The sequence below is a fragment of the Haliotis rufescens genome, unplaced genomic scaffold, assembly GCF_023055435.1.
Source record: "Haliotis rufescens isolate VD_foot unplaced genomic scaffold, xgHalRufe1.0.p SCAF_61, whole genome shotgun sequence".
Classification (NCBI taxonomy): domain Eukaryota; kingdom Metazoa; phylum Mollusca; class Gastropoda; order Lepetellida; family Haliotidae; genus Haliotis; species Haliotis rufescens.
The window spans coordinates 1,200,810-1,211,714 of NW_025964346.1; the positions used below are offsets into that span (position 1 = coordinate 1,200,810).

Sequence of the window (10,905 nt, forward strand, 5' to 3'; positions counted from 1 at the left end):
TCCAGCAGCGCGACGTGCACGACGCCGGCGCAATACGACACCGTGCCCCCCAGCAGCAGGGCGAAGAAGGACGACACCATCACCACCCACTTCCACCACTGGGGACTGTGTACAGTGGTTGCCATGGCAACACACCAATGACCTGGTCAGTGGTCTGAGATATTGAACATAAAAGGAAGACAATGTAGGAGAAATAGAAAATCTGTTATTTCTAGTCAATTAACATTTGTTTCGACGAATGGTCTGACAAAACGGATTATTCTGTGGGTTGAACAACTTTCACTTCAAGAGATTAGCTAACAAAAGCGACAAACGTTTCTCTAATAATAGGAAATCTCGACTAAAAGCAGTCCATTGTACGATTCCAACTTTGTCAGTAATATATGTTAATGAAACACAATCAAATAATAATAATAATAATAATAATAATAATAATAATAATAATAATAATTGATTTGTAAAGCGCCTAATATCCATCGACAGTTGCTCACTGGCGCTGTGACAAGGTTAAAAAGTAATATCTATGTACATATGCCAACAATAAGGAGATCTATTGAAAAGCGGAGGTGAAGAAGTGGTTTTTAAGGAGAGACTTAAATGTTTCCTTAGAAGCAGAGTTTCTCAGATTCAAAGGCAAAGCGTTCCATAACTGTGGACTGCAAAAGGAGAAGGCACGGTCAGACATAGCAGAAGTAGACAGAGGCTGACACAGTAGAGTTCCACCAGAGGATCGGAGAGCACGCTCTGGAGTGTACAGAGATATAAGATCTTTGAGATAGTCTGGATAGTCGCTATTGTTGAGGCAGTCGTGAGTGATGATACATATCTTATAGTTTATATGAAAGGAGACTGGAAGCCAGTGTAGTGCTTTGAGGACAGGACTGATGTGATTGGATCTTGGAACTTTAGAGATGCATCTAGCCGCAGAGTTCTGAATGCGTTGTAGCTTTGATATGGCTTTCATGGGAAGATTAGCATACAATGCATTGCAGTAATACAGTCTTGAGGTCACAAGACATTGCATCAACAATTTAACTGTTGGAGTATCAAGTAGATGCCGGACTTAACTGATGTTATAGATGCTATGGAAGCATGCTCTGCTAGTTAGTGAAATATGAGTGTCCATGGTCATTGTTGAATCAAAGGTGATTCCCAGATTACGGGCACTGGCAGTTGGGTACACAGTGGTATCACCAATATGAAGGTATACAGAGTCAGGGTGAAGCTTTCTGACTTGCTGTCGTGAACCAAGGATTAAAAACTCAGTCTTCTCTTCATTGAGTTTGAGATAATTGAAGCTCATCCAGGATCGTATGTCATCAATACAGCGCTCAAGGGCGGTGAGGTTCAGAGACAGTTCGGAAATAGTGATAATATCAGGAGTTCACGAGTATGTGACCTGATTCTGCCCTGCCGTTAGCGTCAATTTGGAAATGTCCTCCACACGTCTTCCATACGACGTCTTCGCAACTGTACTAAAGAACGTTGTGACCCTAATCAAGGGTCGTATGACGCAACTGTACTTAGGAACGTTGTGACCCTAATCAAGGGTCGTATGACGCAACTGTACTAAGGAACGTTGTGACCCTAATCAAGGGTCGTATGACGCAACTGTACTTAGGAACGTTGTGACCCTAATCAAGGGTCGTATGACGCAACTGTACTTAGGAACGTTGTGACCCTAATCAAGGGTCGTATGACGCAACTGTACTAAGGAACGTTGTGACCCTAATCAAGGGTCGTATGACGCAACTGTACTTAGGAACGTTTTGACCCTAATTAAGGGTCGTATGACGCAACTGTACTTAGGAACGTTGTGACCCTAATCAAGGGTCGTATGACGCAATTGTACTTAGGAACGTTGTGACCCTAATCAAGGGTCGTATGACGCAACTGTACTAAGGAACGTTGTGACCCTAATCAAGGGTCGTATGACGCAACTGTACTTAGGAACGTTGTGACTGGAGCTGCTGCCATATTGCTTGACTATTAGAAAGTTGAAGTCATCACTCTTGTCATACAGTCGTGTGGAGAGTGTTTTGTCACTGAATCTTTATGCACAGCTCGAAATAGGAAACACACGAGGCGGTCTTCCCGGACACCTACCTCCAGCTCAGGTGGGTAAATCAGTGGAAGGGACTTGGCTTCATGAAAGTTATTGGACGATATCAGATCATCAATTGCCTGAATGTTGAGATAACGTTTTTTGGTGTTTTTTACTTTGCCAATCCGTGTAGAAATTCCGGTCCATATGCTTCAAGAACACCTCAGCAAGGAGGGGAGCACAATTTGTGCCTTGGGGATGCCTACTCCTTGCCTAAATGCATTATCCCAAAATGTCAATTTAAACTTCTCCTTGAGGAGGAAGTAAAGCATTTCATATATTAAAGTGACAGCGGTATTAGGATCTATACCGAAACGTCGCCTGACAGTAAATAAAGAAGTTGTTATATATAAATTGTGACTACTTTGTGATCTATCAAACAATTCATTTCACATATTGTTTTCTCGGTAACTTCCGATGAAACATTTTCATTGGTCGTAAAAGGCAAACTGGCCGTGAAACTTACATGAATGGATCACAGAAAATGTATCGTGACACCAGGTTTTCGGGAAATGGCCAAGCATGTCCGGCAGCATGCAGGCAGCACCCGCCACTCACACAGTTTGCATAACAAGGAACGTGTTTGTTTGTGGCCTGACACTGCAGAGCAATACTCCTGCCATACAACGGCAGCTGAAAACAAGCCCGACAATCGTTATCCTCCCATCTGTCAAACATCACATTTGTCACTCACCCTCAAACAATATAGGACAGGGTTGGCTGCACGGATAATCCCCGTCCCCCTACCTGACAGGTAAAACAGAGATGGTCCTGGCAGAACGGCACCAGATTGTATGGAGCTGCTTTATATGTATATTAATTCATTACTCTTCATATTGCATGCATTACATTATCTCAGATTTTGATATACAGTGATTTACAAGATTATGGTACACCACCTCACTATTCAGCATATACCTGTGGGATATCTGTCCATATCTGATGGAGCATGTTTCGAAGTTCCTTGAGTGTCTGTGGAACACGTGGTTGACGTCGAAGGCGCCGATCCATCTCATCCCACATGTGCTCGATAGGTGAGAGATCAGGGGAGCGAGCCGGTCAGGGGATGACATTCACGTTGTTTTGTTGAAGAGAATCCTGAACAAGTCGCGCAATATGAGGCCGGGCGTTGTCATGTTGAAAGATAATGCCAGGGCCATGACGAAGCAAAAACGGTAGAACAACAGGGCTGATGATCTCTTCGCGGTATCCCTCTACCACTATCAAACGGGTCCTCTGTCTTGCTGTTATCCCTCCCCATACCATAACGCTGCCACCCCCGAACCGATCTTCTTCCATGTCACAATGATTGACGTAACGTTCACCTCGACGTCGGTACACTCGAATCCGTCCATCGCAGTGGCTGAGGTGAAAACGAGACTCGTCAGGGAATTGAACTTGTCCCCACTGCATGTCCGTCCAGTGTAGACGCTGTCTGTACCACTGTAGACGTGCTTGACGGTGGTTTCCTGTCAAACTGTCTTCTGGCGACAGTCCCTGCACATCTGAGGCGACGATGTACGGTTTGTGAAGATATTCGTCGAAGGCCAGGGATGCTTCTTGCAGTCACTGTTGCTGGCTTGAATTGATTTCGTAGGTGTGTTGTTCGAATCCAGTTGTCTTGTCAATTATTGGTTACGCGTGGCCTGCCACTCCGAGGATGGTCTCTGATTGCATTCGTTTGTTGCCAACGTTGCCATATACACCAAATGGTGTTTCTGTGGACGTTAAATTGTCTTGCAGCATCACGTTGATTCGATCCTGCTTCAAGCATCCCAATGGCTCGCGGACACTCATTTTCGGACAGGCGTGGGATTTCGTAATAATGAATAATTGCGTAATTGTGTTGTTTTTCTGAGTGGTTGTTGCCAGCATGATGCTAAACAATGCATATGGAATCCCGTTAACGCACATGTTTTTATATCCATTCTTGGGTAGTGAAATGCATGTGGCTTGCATAAAGTCAACTTTTGCATGGAATGTATGCTTTTCTGGAGGCTGCAGCAAGATGATGCATGTTAATTCTCATAAAAGCATACATTCGAGCACATTGAAGAAACACAGCTGTACGGGGTTTGTGAAATACGGGTTGAGTTCACCACGACCTCGGCTACGAGTACAGCCGTGAGAAAATTTATCACCTCGAGGAAGGCTACAAGTAAACCTACGAGACAATGTAGTGAAATGCATTGGGCTTGCATAAAAGTCAACTTTTGCATGGAATACATGCTTTTCTGTAGCAGTTGCGTTTTTGTGACTTGATTCCATACATGTACTACATTATTGAAAACCAAACTTTACTTGTTTGAAAAATATACTAAAATATTGGTGTCATAGGAACTTTTGTTGTTGAGTACATGTATAACTATATGATTTTTGGCGGGATCTGGTTTGTTTTATTCAAAAACTGTGATATACCTTACTATTTTACTGTCCTTTGTCGACAGATATATAAAACTAATACCCAGTTTCCATCGCTTGATGACAAATATAACTCACTCACTCATTCACTCAAACACAACAGGTCTACACTGGCAGTGTACTTGACTTGATCTCCCTGTATGTAATGTTTGTCAATACCTTGTCAAGACAACAGGTCTACACTGGCAGTGTACTTGACTTGATCTCCGTGTATGTAATGTTTGTCAATACCTTGTCAAGACAACAGGTCTTCACTGGTCAATACCTTGCCAAGACAACAGGTCTACACTGGTCAATACCTTGTCAAGACAACAGGTCTTCACTGGTCAATACCTTGTCAAGACAACAGGTCTACACTGGTCAATACCTTGCCAAGACAACAGGTCTACACTGGCAGTGTACTTGACTTGATCTCCATGTATGTAATGTTTGTCAATACCTTGTCAAGACAACAGGTCTTCACTGGTCAATACCTTGCCAAGACAACAGGTCTACACTGGCAGTGTACTTGACTTGATCTCCATGTATGTAATGTTTGTCAATACCTTGCCAAGACAACAGGTCTTCACTGGTCAATACCTTGCCAAGACAACAGGTCTACACTGGTCAATACCTTGTCAAGACAACAGGTCTTCACTGGTCAATACCTTGTCAAGACAACAGGTCTACACTGGTCAATACCTTGCCAAGACAACAGGTCTACACTGGCAGTGTACTTGACTTGATCTCCATGTATGTAATGTTTGTCAATACCTTGTCAAGACAACAGGTCTTCACTGGTCAATACCTTGTCAAGACAACAGGTCTACACTGGTCAATACCTTGCCAAGACAACAGGTCTACACTGGCAGTGTACTTGACTTGATCTCCATGTATGTAATGTTTGTCAATACCTTGCCAAGACAACAGGTCTTCACTGGTCAATACCTTGCCAAGACAACAGGTCTACACTGGTCAATACCTTGTCAAGACAACAGGTCTTCACTGGTCAATACCTTGTCAAGACAACAGGTCTACAATGGTCAATACCTTGCCAAGACAACAGGTCTACACTGGTCAATACCTTGCCAAGACAACAGGTCTACACTGGTCAATACCTTGCCAAGACAACAGGTCTTCACTGGTCAATACCTTGCCAAGACAACAGGTCTTCACTGGTCAATACCTTGCCAAGACAACAGGTCTTCACTGGTCAATACCTTGTCAAGACAACAGGTCTACACTGGTCAATACCTTGCCAAGACAACAGGTCTTCACTGGTCAATACCTTGCCAAGACAACAGGTCTTCACTGGTCAATACCTTGTCAAGACAACAGGTCTACACTGGTCAATACCTTGCCAAGACAACAGGTCTACACTGGTCAATACCTTGCCAAGACAACAGGTCTTCACTGGTCAATACCTTGTCAAGACAACAGGTCTACACTGGTCAATACCTTGCCAAGACAACAGGTCTTCACTGGTCAATACCTTGCCAAGACAACAGGTCTTCACTGGTCAATACCTTGTCAAGACAACAGGTCTACACTGGTCAATACCTTGCCAAGACAACAGGTCTACACTGGTCAATACCTTGCCAAGACAACAGGTCTTCACTGGTCAATACCTTGTCAAGACAACAGGTCTACACTGGTCAATACCGTGCCAAGACAACAGGTCTTCACTGGTCAATACCTTGCCAAGACAACAGGTCTACACTGGTCAATACCTTGCCAAGACAACAGGTCTACACTGGTCAATACCTTGCCAAGACAACAGGTCTACACTGGTCAATACCTTGCCAAGACAACAGGTCTACACTGGTCAATACCTTGTCAAGACAACAGGTCTACACTGGTCAATACCTTGCCAAGACAACAGGTCTACACTGGTCAATACCTTGCCAAGACAACAGGTCTACACTGGTCAATACCTTGCCAAGACAACAGGTCTACACTGGTCAATACCTTGCCAAGACAACAGGTCTACACTGGTCAATACCTTGCCAAGACAACAGGTCTACACTGGTCAATACCTTGCCAAGACAACAGGTCTACACTGGTCAATACCTTGCCAAGACAACAGGTCTACACTGGCAGTGTACTTGACTTGATCCTCCATGTATTTACACCCGCGGAGATCCGGGGTAGAATAGGTCTTCAGCAACCCACGCTTGCCTTAAAAGGCGACTATGCTTGTTGTAAGAGGCGACTAACGGGATCGAGTGGACAGGCTTGCTGACTTGGTTGATGCATGTCATCGATCCCAATTGCGTTGATCGATGCTCACTATATCCATCACTGGATTGTCTGGTCCAGGCTCGATTATTTACATACCGCCCTCATACAGCTGGAATATTGCCGCGTGCGGCGTTAAACAACAAACAAACCAACCAACCTCCCTGCATTTAATATCTATTAATACCTTGCCAAGACAACATGTCTACACTGGCAGTGAACATGAATTGATCCACACTATATTACGTTTTCATCACGACCTTTCCAACTTAACTCGCGGCATCAGCGGTCTCATTCTCATAACAATGTCATGAACTATGGATTATATGCAATATGTTTCCACGTTTATTCATTTAAACATGTCAAGTTATCGTATATGTGACACATATACTTTATTTACACTGCGTGTTGAATTCCAAACATAATTTATCGCGATTCAATCTGCAGGTAGCCCAGTTCTGTATCAGGACTTGAGGTGTCTATTTTTGAGGATTGTTCAGTTTCTACATGATGTCCTCTAGTATTGCCGTGGTAGTATTAATACACTACTGAAGATAGGCGTGTTACTTTCACACAGGATATCAAGACTCTTCAAGACTCTTTTATTCTGTAATAAAGGCCTCCAGCCCAGAGTACATGTGTATATAATCAAGTCACAACAATTTTAAGTTACAAACAACAATTACAATCATTAAGAAGAGATCTACTATAATCATCAAGAGGAGGTGAAGCATTCGTAAACTGTATATAGAGTTGTCTCCCTTTAACATATGAGATAAACCTGCCTTGCCTGCGTGCATTTAACAATATAAAGTGCTAAAGATTCTGACAAAGAATTATCTGTCATAACTTTCTCAAATTTGTCGAGAGTACAAAGATTACTAGTACAAATACTTGGCAAAAGCATATTTCTGAATTTGTTATACAAGTAACATGATGTAATAAAATGAACTTCATCCTCCACAATTGATACACTCAGATTATCAAAACAATATTTACATACTCTATCCTCTCTAGCAACACCTCCCCACCGCCCAATTTCAACAGCCAGTTTGTGGTTACCACATCTGAATCGACTAAGAACAATTCTTAAATTTTTACTCTTCATATTGTGCAAATACCTTTCAGGCTCCAACACTGATTTGATAATAGAATAATTATTAAGCTTACTTGTTTCACTTATAGATAGTGCCCATGTTTGTTTCCAACAATCCTGCAACCTTTCCCTACAAATTCTAAGGAAATGGGTTATGTCACCAACACCCTGTTCAAACCAAACTAGACCAAATCCAAGTCTGTTCAACAGATATTTTATTCTAGTTGCCTGATATAACATCAGATAGCAAGCCTTAGGATACCTATTTTCGGACATGTTTAATATTTTCAGCCAATACTTAATTGAATTGAACATGGTTGTTACATGTAATGGATACCGTCCTAGCTCCCATACAAGACTGCTGCTGGAGTGTTTGAATTAACATGGAGAACTTTTCTAAGAAATTTGCAGTGCACATTTTCTATAACTTGGACACTTTCAAATCCCCAAACACATGATGCATAACATAAGACTGGAGAAACCATCCTATCAAATGGAAACAAGGACTCTTTATTGTTAAGCTTAGACTTTTTCAAGAATCCAAACAAAATAAACAGAGCTTTTTCTCCTTGTTGTGCCAGGGTACTTCTTGCCAAACTTCATGAGAGCTTAGGGGTGAAAAACACGCCAAGATACGTATAAGCGGATACTGCTTCCAGAGGAATACCATCATAATGCCACTTTTCCTTTTTTGTTACTATACCACCTCTTCGGAATACCATGACTTTCGTTTTTCTCCAAATTAACCCTCATCCCATACTGACTGCAAAATCCTGCAAAACAATCTATCTGGTGCTGTAACCTTCTAACAGAATCTCCAACATTAGCAATATCATCTGCAAACATTATCAAAGTGATGTTTTCAGCATACTCATTGACAAAAATACCCTTGCAATCATTTAACCTGTAATTATCTACTAGCTCATTCAAAAACAGGGTGAATAACAGTGGGCTTATCATACACCCTTGCATTGTTCCTATTGTACACTCAGAGAACTCAGACAGTGATGACTTGTTAACTAGAATACATGATTTTAGCTGACTATACAGAGATGAAATAACTGTGAAAAATTTACCTTTAACACCTTTTTGTAAAAGTACATATTTCAATAAATGGTGCTGGACGCTGTCGAATGCCTTCGAAAAGTCTATGAATAAACAATAGCAGCGCCCTTTGGACTTGGAAAGGTATTTCTGAATAACCGATTGTAATACAAATATATTGTCTATGGTGCTATATCCATTTCTGTAGCCAGCTTGTTCCTCATACAGCTTTTCTTTTTCTTCACATCAGCCAACAAGTCTATTACTTAGTATTTTGGTAAAGGCCTTTCCAATTACTGATAACAAAGATATTCCCCTATAATTATTAGGATCTGTTTTTTCACCTTTTTTATGAATAGGAAATATTATTACCTCTGTCCATTGTGATGGGTAACCTCCAACAGATAATATCTTGTTAAATAACCTGTGGATATATGGTAAAAGTATGAGATACACTTTTTAAATGTTCATTTAAAATTCCATCAGGTCCTGGCGCTTTGCCATTGGGGAGATCATTAATTACAGATCTAATTTCCTCCATAGTAATAGTCTTATCTAAAACTTGTACACCCTCAAAATTGTCACAACAGGCTGTGTGATCTTCATTATCCCTGATAAACTTATGTACATGTTCACAGAAGTCAGAGTCAGTATCAAAGTTACTGTTGTTGAGCAGTGATGAAAAATGATCATACCATTCCTCTGGTGAAATTGCCTCACTGCCAGACCTCCCTTGCCTGTTGTAGCGTTTGATGAATTTCCATAAGTCCCGTGTGGTCACACCCGCATTATTTATCACCCGCATTACATCTGGTTTATCCGCCATGTCATATCTGGCTTTTCACACAGGATATGAGGACAATGAAAGATACATCTGCAATATTATGCCTTTTGTTTCTGTTGAGATTAAGCGGAATCCCGTTAAACTGGACTTTTCAGTGTTTTAGTTATCGAGGTGTTACAATGTTAATGAATGCCGAGATTCTTGTACCAGCCCTCCTTACTTGCCGATACTTTAGTGCTGCTGGTGGCGTGTGATACCACCAGACACCGACTTGTCACCCGTTTCGCGAACATCTGGTGTCATCACTGATTTTCAGTGATCCATAGGTATATATGTCATCAATAATTTGCCATCTGTGCCTCTTGGAAGCTGTTTCGGGAGATATTCGAGATGCATCGGCGTCTGTGATGTATATCATCACCATGATGAGGCGTCTAAGGCTCCGTACATTGCTGTGCAGAATTGTCGTGGGTTCGAATCTTATGAATGTCGGGTTTTTTCAAATCCATATCTGTAATTGTGAGTCTTCACAGGTGTTACATCACCTGCATCACTTGGGGCTTTCCTCCCACATTATGCTGACACGCGTGATGTAACTGGAATACTGATCAAAGCGGCGTTAAACCCAACTCACTCACTCACTCCACTGAATGGCATGAAATGGGGAGCCACTTCGTATAATTGTTAACACGATTTTGCATTTCACGCTGTTTGGAATCTGTTCCAACAGATGATCAAGAATGATTATTCTCTGACGTTGGCGATTTATATTCAGTCATCAGTCTCACTCTATGTCTCACGGCTGTAACTCGAGGTACCACATTGTCTCGCAAGTGTACTTGTAGCCTAAATCGAGGTGATACATTGTCTCGTAGGTTCACCTGTGTCCTTCCTCGAGGTGATACATTGTCTCGTAGGTTTACTTGTGTCCTTCCTCGAGGTGATACATTGTCTCGTAGGTTTACTTGTGTCCTTCCTCGAAGGTGATACATTGTCTCGTAAGTTGAGTTGTATCCTCCCTCAACGTGACTCATTGTTTCGCACCTGTACTTGTAGCCAACCTCCAGGTGATACATTGTCTCGCAAGTTGACATGTATCCTACCTCGAGGTGATACATTGTCTCGCAGATGTACTTGTATCCTATCCCGAGGTGATATATACATAGTCTTAAAGGTGTACTTGTAGCCAACCTCGAGGTGATACACTGTCCCTCAGGTGTACTTGTAGCCATAATCGAG

At 42.0% G+C, this 10,905-nt stretch overlaps 1 protein-coding gene across 1 annotated transcript in view; it reads right to left on the reverse strand.

The window, feature by feature from the left end:
* Positions 1-151, reverse strand: part of LOC124114423 (monocarboxylate transporter 12-like) — a 12,077-nt gene extending 11,926 nt beyond the window's left edge. Inside the window, exon 1 of the mRNA XM_046474979.2 lies at positions 1-151. This exon is cut by the window's left edge and continues 71 nt beyond it. Coding sequence (XP_046330935.2) covers positions 1-125 — 125 coding nt within the window. The 5' untranslated portion in view covers positions 126-151.
* Positions 152-10,905: the final 10,754 nt, after the last annotated feature.